General features: G+C 34.4%; 1 protein-coding gene across 1 annotated transcript; it reads right to left on the minus strand.

Annotated features, from left to right (window-relative positions):
* Window positions 1-1758: 1758 nt before the first annotated feature.
* On the minus strand, window positions 1759-15316 carry LOC124367019 (YEATS domain-containing protein 4-like). Its single transcript, XM_046823700.1, has 4 exons — window positions 15088-15316; window positions 8859-9140; window positions 7769-7949; window positions 1759-1977 (listed from the first exon to the last, which is right to left on the minus strand). The coding sequence occupies exons 1-4, from the start codon at window positions 15133-15135 to the stop codon at window positions 1811-1813; spliced, it is 678 nt and encodes a 225-aa protein (XP_046679656.1). The 5' UTR covers window positions 15136-15316; the 3' UTR covers window positions 1759-1810.
* Between the last annotated feature and the right edge of the window lie 1057 nt (window positions 15317-16373).

Below are 16373 nucleotides of genomic sequence, written 5' to 3' on the forward strand. Positions count from 1 at the left end.
ACGTGTGGCAGAAATCTGAAAGCTCCTTATTCTCACAATTCTATAAATCTAACGACATAAACAAAAATGCATTATCTAGTCAAGATATGAAAGAAGCAATCACTAATTCCAAACATAATTATGACATAATTGATCTAAAGACAGGAGACATTTTAATAAGGAGAAACTCCTAACATGGGTTTGATGGTACACGGTTTGTGCAACTTGTGTGTAAAAATTCAAAGTACTCAGCTGACCCTAACATTAAACCAACAAATTAAATTTTGTTGGTCTCGAACAGTGAGATCCAAACCGCTTCCAGTCTTAAGAGATGTACCACAAGGATCCATCTTAGGGCCTATCCTTTTTATTTTATTTACTAACGACCTCCCTAAATACTTGGAAGAATATTCAATAACCATAATGTATGCGGACGATACAGCAGTCCTCCTCAGTGACTCCACACCTGGTAGCCTAGAAGTCTCAGTCCATGTAGCAATGGAGATGGCTGTTCAGTACTGCTATAACAACAATCTAGTGGTAAATGAGAGTAAATGTAAGCAGCTCGTCATGGGTTGCAGAAAAGAGGAGGTGGGAGTGCTGCACCACCTTGAACATTGAATCATCGAATGAAGCAAAATACTTCGGTATTACTACCTAACAACAGCCTAAAATGGACTATAAATGTTGACAATCTCTGCAAAAAGCTGGCCACAGGACTTTATGTTGTAAAGAGAATTAAGTCAATAAGTGATATAAAAACAGCAACTACTGCTTACTATGCCGTTTTTGAGTCTCACCTCAGCTACTGTCTTTCAGCATGGGCCAACTCTAATGAAGCAAATCTACAAAGAACCCTTATTCTTAAAAAAAGTGTATCCGCATTTTAGCTGGTCTACAGGCTATAGAAACTTGTAGGTATGCCTTTATTGAGCTCCACATAATCACTGTGGTGTCTCTATACATACTTCAAGTGATAATGTACGCATACAATAAAAACTTGACAAGGGTAGAGACCTGAACACACACAAAACCCGCTGGGCTGCAGATTTTACCTTAGCAGTAAGTACACAGAACTGCACTGTTTTCAGAGAAGCCATTGTACATGGTATCCAAGCTTTTTAATGTCCTTCCTGAATACATAAAATCACACAGCAGTAGCGATGCCATGAAGAGAGAGCTAAGAAGATGGTTGCTGCATCATCCATTGTACACAATTGAAGAGTTCTTAAATTAGAAAACTCAATAGAATCTTGACACATAAAACTATAAATGCATTATCCCTGAATTATACTTTTGTTTTGACGCAATTGTAATTCTCTAAGAATGTACAAATAAAACCTATTGTCTATTGTCTATAGCCAACACTGATGACTTGTGTCAGGCTGATGTGAACTTTTATTCTTAGGAGGTCTAAATTATGAAAAACGTCTGCATCTAATCCTTATTATGCTTTTTGCCGGAGTGAATGGGTTAAAAGGATATCTTGAGTATTCTGAGATGTGAGAAAATTTTTTAAAAACTACATCAAACATAGCCTAAATACTCTATATAAACTATCTGTCTGGGAGTAAACTCAAATTACATATATATATATATACTCCAACACAATCCAGCAACAGAAAACGCTATTATTGGTTGCATATTAAATTATACCATTTATTACTAAGTTGCCTCTAATAACTTTAGGTTGTGCTTTGGACAGAATAAACAGATTCTGAGATGGGCCTCTAATGTAAGCTTATATGTACAAAACATGTAAATAACCAAACATGAAAATATAAAACAATATTTTATTTAACCCTATAAATACAATGTGTATTATTAAAAACTATGTGACAGATGATGCGCCTACTGAGGCTGCAGCTATTTCTGCTTTGAACTTTGAAATAGTTTCTTCTGCCAATTTCAGTCGCTCTTTCAGCTCCGTTATTTCAGGACGAATTTTGTTCTCAGCCGCAATTATATTCGCTAATGTCATGTCCTTTTTCTCTTCAACTGAAAGAAATAAAATCTATTTATTATTTTAATCTAATGCTAATGTACAGAAAGTCTAAAAGTGTCTAAATAGCTTGTGAACCAGAGAATTAAAATATAAAACTGCCAGCTTATAATGCATACAGAACATAACTGTCATAATTTCAAACTTTAGTCACTATACTGACTGGATCATCTATGAACAGAATATTATAGAGAAGGTTTCTGCATTACTACATTAACATTCATCACAGACTCTTTTGTTAAACGTCCTAAAAGCTTCGTAGTACAAATAACTATCAAAATAAAAATATACTACAATATAATATACAAAATAACATTAGATTATTAAAAAATTATCTGCTGATTAATAATTTAACGATTGACAAGGATTCTGAACCTCGAAGTTAGTTGCCCTCTCCAGCATTTTTTCCTATAGGCACGTCTATTGCCACACTGAAGCTTCAAAAAGGCTGTTGCGCAGAAATATGAAATAAGGTGCACAATTTATAATTTCCACAATTCAACAAAACGCTCAAAACAATGTCATTTTGGGGAAACTCACCATCATCATAGAAATACCGAAGATTGCAAATCAGGTGCTCAGCTACACATAAGAGTTCCACTGTTACCTTCAATTCTAAAAGGTAAGTTTGTGAATAGAAGATTAGAAGGAACTTCAAAATTTTACAAGCCGAAACGGCAGTGTCTCGCATGGTTATGCCTATGGTTAGGTAGGTACTGGATATATGAAGTCCTATTTTTCATCCCAATCAGACTCTCGTCTATAAATATGTTCTATTTAGGCATAAAATGTGTAGTGAAATTTTTATTTAGCTCATCATTCTCTTACTTTGTTCTAAGGATCATGGTCAAAATGTTTTACCAGTGGGTTTGAAGTTGAAAACATGTCAAAGTCATGGTTTTTGGATAAAAATTAATGTGCTGATAAGGAGTTGTATCCCAATAATTTTCAATACTATTTCTTGATGTAGTTACCATATTGATAAGAATGCCAATACATTTTTTTCATTTCTTGGATTGTCACATCCACCCAACTGTGAAGCCTACTTGTCTCTTCATTCCCCCTGATTCCCTGGTGTCATGTACGGTTTTCCTGCATATTTATCAGTTTCCCTTGCAATGAGACGCCAAATAGCGTTTGTAAAGAATTGCTAAAAGTAAAATATGGGACTGGAGAGTTTTGAGATCCGGTACAAAAATCCCAGACTAAAAATGGTGTTTGCTATTTGGTTCAGGTGGGAAAATATTTATCCATCTAAGGCCTATATAAGTAGAAACTGAAGTGTTTTTGGTAGACACACTAGGACTTGTTTTATTTGGACTATGACATGTTAGGATTAGGCCTAACATTGGATGGTCCAGGAAGATCTAGACCTATGTTAGGTTATGTACAATCAAATTCACTGTCATGTTCATCTCTATTGTCATTAGAAAGATCTTCTCTATTAGGTTCATAAATATTTCCACTACCAGAGGAAAAGTACAACCGGCGTAATAATACAAGCAATGGCAATTGAATTTCATAAAATGTTTAAGAATGGCTATGGAAGTTTTACAGCCAGCTATGGATGATTAGACGGGTGGAAAAAACGAAACGGTATTAGGCAGTTGAATATTGTTGGTGAAACATTATTGGTAGATTCTTCAGAAATTTCAGAATTTCAAAATAATTTGGCAGAAGTTCTTTGAAGTCTGGTCCGACATCTGACCAATTGTCTAATTGCGATGAGACTGGGCTCAATTTTCGTATGCTGCCGACTATAACTTTGGCGGCTAAAACTGAAAAATCTGCCCAAGGATTTAAGAAGAGAAAAGAGCGTGTCACAATCTTAGCATGCTCCAATTCATCAGGAATATTTAAACTGAGATCTCTACAGATTGGAAAGGCCCACAAACAATCTTTACAAACAATCTGACACTGCCAAATCTTTATATTTACTGTTGTTCAGTAAGTGTAAAAGAAGTCCTCCCCAGCTTTACAATTAGGGAACAAGTACATGGGTATAATACGAGGAGGAAGTATTTTTTAGATCTCCCTCAAGTAAGATTAGAAAAAACTAGAGGTAGCCATATTTTTATGAAAATTAAACTGTTTAACAAATTACCACAAAATGCATGGATTGTACCTTTAAACAATTTTAAGAGAGTATTAGAGAACTGGTTCAAGAATAATGTTTATTACTCAGTCTCAGATTTCTTAAGCAGCGATATTACATGTTTATGCTTTTAAAATTAATATTCGTTGTGTGTCCCATTGATTTGTTAAATTATAAACCGTAATTGTTTGTTTGTATTGTTTGTATTTGTTTTATTTATTCGTGATATAGTATGTGTTTTAATTTATTAACTTATCTGTATATACATAAATGAATAATTTTTTAAATTTTGTCTCTCAATGTATTTATTTATTCAGTTATTTATTATTTATTTAGTTTTAATATTGTTGAGTTTTAAAATTTTATCCATGTTAAATGTGTTAATAGTTATTTATTATTGTTAATTTATATAGATCTGTTGATTGTTTGGTTATTATTGTTATTAATTGTATAGATCTATATATTTGCTGGTAGGCTGGATTGAGTAGGTAGAATCTGAGTAGTTTGTTTTTAGTTTTAGTTTAGTGTTTTAGTTTAGAATATTTTAGTAACTTGACGAAGTCCATTGCACTATTGAATGTGTTTAAAGACCAATAAAGATCTTGAATCTTGAAACCCAGGGCTTTTAAACACATCAATGTTTACTGTTTGGCCACCATGAACTGAAACAAAAAAATGCATAGCGAACAACTAGTTTTGTTAAGGAATGGTTTTTTTAAAGAGTTTGTGCCTGTTTTCAAGGCATTTAAAAGAAAAAGAAACCTTCCCCGAAAAGCAATCCTATTGATGGACAATGCACCTTCACACCCTGATGAGGAATAGCTTTGTAGTGGTGATATTAAAGCCATGTTTTTACCCCTAATGTGACCTCGCTACTACAGCCTCTAGATCAATCAGTTCTTGAGAACATGAATAATAAACTACAGATGTAGACTTCTCCAGACTATTATATCATGTCTAGACGATGGGAGGAGTGTTACAGGAACTCTGAAAGAAGTAATAATCAAAGATGCAGTTTTTTGGATCGCAACGGCTTGGGATGCAGTTAGCAATCTAACACTTCAAAAATCGTGGAGAAAACTTTATAATTTGCCAAAGCATAAAGAAAATGTTATTAGCAAAACAATGAAAGCCTGTCTGAAGCTTCCTTATGATCAGCAGATAGAAAATGAAGACATCTGTGTGTGGTGCAATGAAGATGTTCAAATGGAACTAGTGATGACAATCCGTAAGAACCTGAAGAGCCACACAGACGATATCACCCATAAAGTGTCTCATTCCTGTGCTAAATCGCGGCATCCGAAAGGGGAAAGAGGTTAGCGCAAAAATCAATCAAAGATTTTTTGAAATTTTCTATATTACTGTATATTATATAATAACTGTTTGTAATTACGTTTAAATACGACTTTGGCACATATACAATACTGTCTTCAAAATCCAACATGTTTGTTGTTATTTATAACTTATTGTAACATTATTTATAACATTGTCTCTGGGATAAGCGGAGTTTTATTGTATAGCATGCAAGGTGGTGTGATCTCAAAGCCATAGTGTGTTTGTGTTTTGTATACAACAGTGTTATATTTTTGTAATATTAACATTGGTAAATGTATGAAAATCTGTTATACTTTCAAATTATCCATTGCCAATAGTAGATCCATTGCCATTAGACCACTGTAGGCCCCTTTTCATAGCTCAGGAAAACCTACGGTAATAAATTTGTATATTTTTGATTTGGTAGTGTATATTATGGAAAAACCCAGATAAATTAGACTTCAGATCCAATATTCATAACTACAATATCGGGAATCAAAATAATTTGGTAATTGAATTTAACCGTCTCAGTAAAACCATGAACAGTCACAAAATAATTTCACTAAAAGTTTTCAATAAATTAATACCATTGGTTGATAAATATCCTGACTCAATTTTCAGAAAGAAGCGTTATAGGTGTTACTGGTTAATCCTTTTTACAGCCTTCAGGAGTTTTTTCGGAGTTAGTTAAATTGCTGTATGAGAGATGTTGTTTGTTTCAACTCTTTATGCCCGATTTTTTCGTGTTATTTTTAAATTAGTCTATAACCTCCTGTTGTTATTGTTAGTTTATTTATAAATATTTTATTAATTGCTGAATATTTTAGTTTTGTTGATTAATTCCATGGTTTTAAATCTTTTAATTGTCATTTAATTGAAGTAATTTATTTTAACTAATTGATGGCATTTTTTTAACAACTCTTTTTACACCGTGATATACAAAAATTATCAAATTATAAAAAGTATAAATTTGAAATGTAATAGTTTATATTTAATTTATAGTATATCTATATTTATAAGTATATCTAGACTTAGCTAGAAAGGAGTTGTGGACACAACTAGATAAATTTGGCATCCCGAGAAAATTAATAAACTTAGTTAAGATGAGTGTCACAGAGTCAAGAGGCTCAGTAAGAATTAATGGTCGGGACTGTGTACCTTTTGGGATAAACTCAGGAGTCAGGCAAGGAGATGGTCTTTCTCCAATCTTATTTAATATTGCCATGGAAGAAGCACTTCAGAGTGTAGCAGAGAGGGATTTAGGGGTGGAAGTTGGAGCTAAACTAAACATCCTGGCTTTTGCAGATGATGTTGTCATATTTGCAGAAAATGTAGATGATTTGAGGTCACTAACTGGACTATTTATGAGTGAGGCAGAGAAAGTGGGGTTGAAGACGAATGATGCAAAAACTAAATATATGCACTTTAGAAGGAATCAAAATCAAAGAGGAGGACCCCTACAAATTGATGGGCATGTTTTCGAACAAGTGGAGAACTTTAAGTACCTTGGGGTCACAATATCAAATAAAAACACAGATGAACCAGAGATACAAAATAGGATCCACTCGGCAAATAGATGTGTATATGCATGCAATAGGATACTTTCAACCAAATCTCTCTCTCACAAAACTAAAACTAGAATATACAAAACAATTATATGTCCAGTGCTTTTGTACGGATCCGAAACGTGGAGGCTAAATAAGAAAAATGAGAAAAAGCTTCTAGTTTTCGAGAATAGAATTTTACGTAAAATTTATGGGCCATTATATGAACAAGGGGTATGGAGAAGAAAACATAATAGAGAAATCAGGGAGCTCTACAATAGTACGGATGTAATAGGAGAAATAAAGTGCAGAAGACTCCGTTGGGCAGGCCATGTTTTGAGAAGAGAAGAGAAATGCAAACTGAGGAGGGTAATGTACGGTAACCCAGAAGGAAGACGACCCCGTGGGAGACCGAAAGTGAGATGGTGGAACCAGGTGAAGGCTGATATGGAGAAGGTGGGCGCTTCAGAGGAAGATGCGGAGGACCGTTCAAGATGGAGGAGCTTTGTTGGTGCGGCTAAATATCACCTCCGATATAAATGGCCCTGGGAGTAAGAGTAAGTAAGACTTGTAAAGTCTTAAAACAATAAATTGATTGAATAACATACATTAAAGAAAAAATGTTTACAATGTGAGGTGGTAGCTCCTTACCTGCATTATAAATAGGAATTAGTCTCAAACTTGTAAATGTTTCACTTCAGAAACTTTTATTTTATTAAATAAATTTTAAAATCATGATTATGTGTTAATTGTAATTGCTTATAACACATATTCGGTATGGAGTACTGTATTTGTATTACTGATGTGTCTAATGGAAGTTTCTCAGTTACTTACAGTCAGTATCATGTTTCCAAGGGCCCATAGTGATCTGGCGTGTTGTCGTCAGCAAGTGCTGCATGAAGGCTGTGGGATCTTGGAACACCATCTCCTCGTAGAACTCAGACACAAGTGTCTTACGGCCCAAGCTCACATCGGCCGCAGATTGGAACAGCTTCAGAATGTGGTACAGGGTCACCTGTACAAGTCAATATTTGTCAGTTTCCAACGTTCTAATTATCTCACATTATTGTTTTCTACAAGTCAATATTTGTCAGTTTCCAACATTCTAATTATCTCACATTATTGTTTTCTACAAGTCAATATTTGTCAGTTTACAACATTCTAATTATCTCACATTATTGTTTTCTACAAGTCAATATTTGTCAGTTTACAACATTCTAATTATCTCACATTATTGTTTTCTACAAGTCAATATTTGTCAGTTTACAACATTCTAATTATCTCACATTATTGTTTTCTACAAGTCAATATTTGTCAGTTTCCAACATTCTAATTATCTCACATTATTGTTTTCGTCTTCATTTATGCTTGTATTAAAGAATTTATATATACTTCTTAACAGTTGTTCTGATATGTTAAAGAACTAATCATGACATACAAAATTGTCTTTTTTACATGTCCTACAATAACTCAAAAAGATCCACTATAAAGGTACGAGTAAATAACTATTTATTACTAAAGCGGCTGCCTATTTTAAAAACATAAGACTGCACTTACAAATAATATACACCTTTTTTATTTTTACTTACATATAATAAAAAAATGTGATTTGATTTCAGTTGATGTTTGTTAGTAAATTAAATAAATTAACGGCAAATACAATACACAGTGTGGAGTCTGTAAGATCAGTATGCACACAATCTCTTAATGATGCTCATACAATATCAAGAAATATCTGAGTTGATGTTACTATTTATTTACATTAACCCTACTAAAAGAAACAAATATTTCTTGCACACAAGTAGGTCAAGCACATAGTAATGATCAGGAAACAACATTACTAGTGTTGTCTTTCCAGCCATAACAGCCAATGAACGTATTTGTCATGCATTTATAAGAACAAGTAATGTATTTAATAACTTACCGGACGTTCATTTGGGTCATGAAAATAAATCTTGATGACAATTTCAAACTCTCCCCAGCCAGTCTCGGTGACTTCGTATGGTGGCTTGGTCACCACTCGGTTGGGGTTAGCGTAGCTCTCGTGCAGCTTGAAGTGCACTTTCTTGACATAAGACGACATGTCCTCGTTGAGGTAAGGTTTCACATAGACTGTCCACTGGTGGGTGTGGCCATCCTCCTTGCGCTTCTCCCCGAAGTAACGTGCAATATTTCCGTAAACTATGGGTTTCACAATAGTCACTCCCTGAAAAAATAGTCGGACTGTTAAAAATTTTCAGCACTCGTTAAAATCAATGCTTTTGTTGAATAGATGGTACTTCTACAAGAAGTTGATGTCAGAACAGTAGGTCCTGGCTGTGTAGGCTGCTAATTCACTGTTACAATATTTGTTGGCTCTGTCTATACTCTATTCTTCTACAAGAAGTTGATGTCAGAACAGTAGGTCCTGGCTGTGTAGGCTGCTAGTTCACTGTACAATATTTGCTGGCTCTGTCTATACTCTATTCTTCTACGAGAAGTTGATGTCAGAACAGTAGGTCCTGGCTGTGTAGGAGGCTTGTTAACCGTTACAATGTTTGCTGGCTCTGTCTATGCTCTAATCTTCTACAAGAAGTTGATGTCAGAACAGTAGGTCCTGGCTGTGTAGGCTGCTTGTTCACTGTTACAATATTTGCTGGCTCTGTCTATACTCTATTCTTCTACGAGAAGTTGATGTCAGAACAGTAGGTCCTGGCTGTGTAGGAGGCTTGTTAACTGTTACAATGTTTGCTGGCTCTGTCTATACTCTATTCTTCTACGAGAAGTTGATGTCAGAACAGTAGGTCCTGGCTGTGTAGGAGGCTTGTTAACCGTTACAATGTTTGCTGGCTCTGTCTATGCTCTAATCTTCTACAAGAAGTTGATGTCAGAACAGTAGGTCCTGGCTGTGTAGGCTGCTAGTTCACTGTACAATATTTGCTGGCTCTGTCTATACTCTATTCTTCTACGAGAAGTTGATGTCAGAACAGTAGGTCCTGGCTGTGTAGGAGGCTTGTTAACTGTTACAATGTTTGCTGGCTCTGTCTATACTCTAATCTTCTACAAGAAGTTGATGTCAGAACAGTAGGTCCTGGCTGTGTAGGCTGCTAGTTCACTGTACAATATTTGCTGGCTCTGTCTATACTCTATTCTTCTACGAGAAGTTGATGTCAGAACAGTAGGTCCTGGCTGTGTAGGAGGCTTGTTAACTGTTACAATGTTTGCTGGCTCTGTCTATACTCTATTCTTCTACGAGAAGTTGATGTCAGAACAGTAGGTCCTGGCTGTGTAGGAGGCTTGTTAACTGTTACAATATTTGCTGGCTCTGTCTATACTCTATTCTTCTACGAGAAGTTGATGTCAGAACAGTAGGTCCTGGCTGTGTAGGAGGCTTGTTAACTGTTACAATGTTTGCTGGCTCTGTCTATACTCTATTCTTCTACGAGAAGTTGATGTCAGAACAGTAAGTCCTGGCTGTGTAGGAGGCTTGTTAACTGTTACAATATTTGCTGGCTCTGTCTATACTCTATTCTTCTACGAGAAGTTGATTTCAGAACAGTAGGTCCTGGCTGTGTAGGAGGCTTGTTAACCGTTACAATGTTTGCTGGCTCTGTCTATACTCTATTCTTCTACGAGTATAGACCGCCCTGCACTGCTGGCTAAAAAGAAAAACATCCTCGAGCTATTGCCTAAAGTCGAGCTCAGATCACATGAGTGCCTCTTTCTGCTATATCCAAAATTCTTTAATCATAATCTGATGTTAGAAAAGTGGCCTAGCCGGAGGCCAACTAGTCAATACAAGAATAAATAAAATAATAGAAAATTATAAAATATTCAACGAAGAGGAGGATACAACTTCTCGGCTGCTCTGAGAAAGCAACGAAATAACAGTGTATCCTCAGCTAGAGGACAATGGCCACCACATGTATCACACAAAGAAAACCTGTTAAAAACTCAGAATTATTCATTGCTGTCTAAAAACATAATAGAACATCCACTCCAGTTATATATCACTGGTTGTATTACTTCACCACTCGTTGAAAATAACTCTATTGTTCAGAGAACCAGGAAAACCAAACTTAACTGAAGAAGTGAACACAAAATGGCTAATGGTGACACCAGGACACAAAGCACAACATCTTTTTATTTTGGAATTTAAAACGCAGAAAATTCTGCCTAACCACAAAATAGCTAAAAATAACTATAGCTATCTACGATATGCGCAAGATAGATATAGTTAGAAAAAGTTGGAAAAATATCTAGAAACGAGGAGAGGACGATGAAATAAACGTTAAAATAGAGGGAGAAACTGTTGCAAAAATGCTCAGACCTCTACCATTTCTTCTATTTCGTTAGCCTATTTCTTCTACTTTGTTGGCCTGTGTTGGGGTTGTTTATTCCCCCTTTCCTTCCTACCCCTCCTTAGTTTGTTATTCCCTCACCCAGGAACCCAGATTCCCCTTGGTACCCTAGATTGTTGGACTATTCTAGATAATGGTACTTTGGTATTATCCGAAGGCCACTATTTTTGAATGTGTTTTCCTTATCGGTGACCAAATTGAATTGCAATATTAAAAAGAACAGACTTTATTTAACCTGTTTTGAAATTTACAAGTCATTACAACGAACGGTTATTGTATTCTACTTCCCATCAGGAAGCTATGCCGACGAGAATTGAGTTGAATGCATCCCCACTCCTGCCGATTGCTGCATGTATTCTGCCAATAAAAAAAATTTCCTCATCAATTTGAGGTAAATCCCAGAGGCAAAGATAATTATTCATGATGAAATTATAAATTAATCAAATGCACGACAATCAATTAAAACAAAAACTAAAAGAACAGCAGATGACAGGTGATTTGTGCGTCTAGGCCTACTTGAAGGGTTGCTCGTCTAGGCCTATTTAGAGACGATTTGCTGACAGGAAGTATGACTCATTGGGTATTTTTCGATTCATTATGAAAAAAGGACTAATAAGTATACTAGTAATATATAATGAAGTTTATTTTGGTCCTCTATAAATAAAACTCATCCAATATAGTGGCCTCCGGATAATACTAAAGTACCCCTAAAATTTCAAACATATTAGGCCTATCAGTTATTGTGCAGTTATGAGACCGCCTAAAAATTCTTTCTGGGAATGAAAACATACTACCGGTATTTTAAGAAATTGATAAAAGTGGTTTGAGATTATTAGGCCTATAGCTGATATGGCTACAGTAAAGTGCAACCCTATCTTGAGTGATATTTTACGTTTCTCAACATCAGTATGGGGAAGCACCTAGACTGAATAGAGTACGATAAGCGGACCCGGTTTTTATATCGATATTGACAAACGATATTACTTAATTACACAACTATCGATATAACCAACTGATCTTGAACGATAATTAAATTGTATAAATACTTCTTCATATAATAAATGTTTTATCTTTTATAGAAAATAACAGACAGTCGAAAGCTCTTGGAGAACTGTGAAACAAAGTTTAAAAAGTGGCATGTCAGCCGACCTGCCTGCAGTTGTGTATTTGTACAGATAAGAGAAGTATGGTTTTCTAGAGAGGATGCTTTCAATAACTTCTTAAAAGTATTTAATCATTCCTACTCAGGAGAAAAAATACAAATAGTTACATATTTCATATTTTCTGTTATTTTTATCATTTTGTTATTATATGACTTTTTCCTATTTCCAGTTCTAGTTGCTTGTTTGATCTTTATAGTTCCTTTAATATTTATGAGATTGTAACTATATTAATTATTTTAATATCAAATATAATTGTTATTACGAATATGGAAATGTTGATGTGATAGATAGACTCGTATTCGATATACGAATATTGAGTATCGATGATTATACAAATCAATATGAAGACCGGATCCGCTTATTGTACTCTACCCCCTAGGGGCTGCAGTATAGTAAGCAGCCACAACCACAACTGAATATAAGGATACATATTTATCAATTAGAAATTCCTAAACAATCAAATATATAAAAACATTTTAATTATAATTATTTACAATTAGTTGCTATCAGCTCTTTTAACGTACTGTTATTCAATTTTGTTCCAAATTGATTCAAAAAACGTAAAATCATTTTTGGTACTTTGGGATTATACCGACCACACCCAGACATGAATCGTTATTTCACATTTCGTTTCTACTGATTACTAGATTAGCGTAGAACAATATTTCGTCAATATAAAACAGGAATTGTCTTATCGCAAACACCTCCCCATCCTCAGACAGAGGTCAAAGTCGAGCGTCTAGTAGATAACGTGATTGCAGAGTCTCGCCGCCCGTTCAGCTGGTGCATCGCTTTGTTGTACTTCCGTGTTTTACCTCTACATTTCTCCAAACACAAAAATTCAACAAAAACAAACATTTACCAAACTAAACTTTTTATTAAAAAAAACACTCAAAACTTGTTTTTATTCTTGATCACATTCCGCCACCCAAAATGCGAGTGCCTCCGGCCATCAGCGCGGGGCAGCACCTTTGGTGCTGCCCCGCGCTGATGTCGACGAAAGAAAAACATCCCTCGAGATAGTACCTATCAGTAAAATATCAAATTCTAGAGGGGCTAATCAGAAATATAAATTGAATTGTAATGGAAAGGCAATGATGTACCGTGCAAATCACGTGATGCCGCGCGGCCTGCCGTAATCAGGATTCTCGAGAATGATAAGATAACAGCGACAACAATACCGATCACAATACCTGGAAATGCTTGTAAGTTTGTAATTTTGTAATTGAAGAGTTGTTTTTTCGTTCTATCATGTTTGTTTCTATAAATTTCTATTTTTGTGTTCTTCATACTGGTGTGGTCGGTATAATCCCAAAGTACCTCATTTTTATTGCATTTGAGCAATGACTGCAAGTACAATTGCAATGTACATGTGTTATTTGTGTTAGAAGCAGTCATACACGTATATTCCTCAAAATAGTAAAAACTAACTAAACGTTATACTGTTTTGGATGTTACATTTTATAAACACAAGTAACCTACATAATTTCTACTTCTCTTAGATATAAAAACGGGTAGGCGAAGATATGCGGACCCGGTTTTTTTATATCGAAGAATGTAATCATCGATACCTAATATTCGCATCTCAAATCCTTGACTATCAATCGATATAAAAGTATCTATAGTCTTCAATAACAATCATATGTTTTAAATTAAAATATGGATTTAATATTTACAGTAATGAAATAAATTATTATAAGCAAAATTAGGAAAACTGAAGACGACCATATTTACTCCTCTCACAGTTACTTCTTTCCCACAAATTTCACATAATGGATTTTTCGGTACGAGTCCAACATGTTGAAGCCACGTAAAACATGTCTTATCATCTTTCAAAGCAATGTCGTGTAGTTTTCTAAAATTGACTGCCATTTTTAATAATCAAATGATACTTATATGTAAAATTGAAATATTACCTTACGTGTATTATTTGAAAGTGTTTACAGCTGTTGATATAGATTATTTAAGTTATTTGTTTCAAAATAATTAATCAATATCGATTGATTATATCGGTGGTTATGATTAAGTAATATCATTTGGCAATTTCGATATAAAAAAACCGGGTCCGCTTATCGTACCCTACCCATAAAAACAGATGAACTGTACTGTAATAAATTGAAATACATCCTAATTCAGTTCCACATTTATGGTTTTAGTACTTTAGATAATCATGAATATTGATGATTCGATTATGGTGGTAGCCGCTTACTGCAGCCCCCCCCTAGGCTTATGGTGCTATGGAAGGTTGGGGTAGGTTCTTCCCTGTGCTAATGACCAAAGGCACAGCTGTCAGCCTGTTCAACTAGTTAGTTTCCTTTAAGATATTATTTTATTTTCAGGCTTTCCTAAACTTATTAAACGCATTTTCCCTAAAAAAAATGAATATTGTGAAATGGCTAATCATTTACTGAAACTGATTCAGCCCAGAAAAATACTTAGAGAGGAATGATAGATATTGAATAGAGAAAATTATACCTCAATATATGTTATACTTATAGGTTACTTATTCATATTCTTAAGTTATAAATAACTCCTATTGGGAAAAAACTAAAAGGAGTAATAAAGTTAGATTTATTAGCTTTCACACTTCGGTAAAAATGTTTTTCAGAAATAAAACAAATAAACAAATGTAGTCTGGATTATTACTTACTTTTAGTCTTCCTCCTGAATCAGGGCCAAATTCTGGTGGAACAGCCATAGTATGGTTTATTACAACTTTTAAAAATAACAATATTATTGAAGAAATGTCTAAAATGCCAGTAATTACTAATCACAACTCCATTTTATTTGTTATTGACAAAGATCTGGTTCTTAACCTCACTTTTTCAAACAACAGAACGTCCACAACTAACTTACATCACGAGCTTCTCAAGCAGAATGCAGCGGCTAAATGGCAACCGGCGGAGAGAAAGAGTGGGGGCAGAGCCGAGCAGAGCCGAGCAGTACCGATAAATCCCGAAAATTCGTCGACTGGTCAGAGCCAAGCAGTGCCGACAAACCCTGAACATGCGTCTGTCTGATAGCGACCTTAGTTTGGAACGGTTCTGATTTCTTATCTATTATGAATTAATGAGTCGTTTCATATCCGAATATATCTGCAAAAATAGAAATTATATCGAATTAATTATATTAGTATTGAACTTTCTTTATAACTCCAAAGACACTTTACAAAATGTGAGATGGTGCACAACGAATAAAATGTAATAATTTCATCATATTTTGCATATAGGCTTAAAACGACAGTAAATATATTTTTTGTGCTATTGGAATGTATTCAAATTAATAGGGCAAAAGCAACATATTATACATAATGTGGATCCTTAATTGGTAGTAAATAAATTAATAATTACGCTACAAAATCTGTAATAAGAGTTATGTAATAGCTATAATAAACTAAGGGGATTAAAAAAGAATCTTGTGAGTAAATATTCAACCAAAAACATCATTATAGAAATATGACAAAATCAATAACAATTACCTGACAATACCTAACATAGCACGGACATCATTAATAATAAATACAAAAGTTTCCTAATTATATTATAGTAATGTAACTGACATATTCCGTTTAAGACCATATATGACCATATGTTTGGTTTACAATTTTAAACACTTATATTTATGTAAGAAATATTACACTTATATTACAGAAATATTTATGTAATACATATTATGAAAATAATTTAGTCTTACTGATCTCTAATGCTACGAATATACAGATTTACGATACAATTACAATTAGCCTACTATATATTTATTTATTTATTTACAAACTCTTTTGTTCCTTTTTAACATTTCCTAGAAGAAACATTCGTACTCTTTCCACTTTAATTGTAATCCGTAAATGGACAAAAAATAGTAATTTTGAGCTTACTCAAGCCTCTCGCAAGAAATCACACAATATGTTGAAAAGCACTTATGAATTATTGGATTCCG

Source organism: Homalodisca vitripennis, chromosome 7 (assembly GCF_021130785.1).
Source record: "Homalodisca vitripennis isolate AUS2020 chromosome 7, UT_GWSS_2.1, whole genome shotgun sequence".
NCBI classification, from domain to species: domain Eukaryota; kingdom Metazoa; phylum Arthropoda; class Insecta; order Hemiptera; family Cicadellidae; genus Homalodisca; species Homalodisca vitripennis.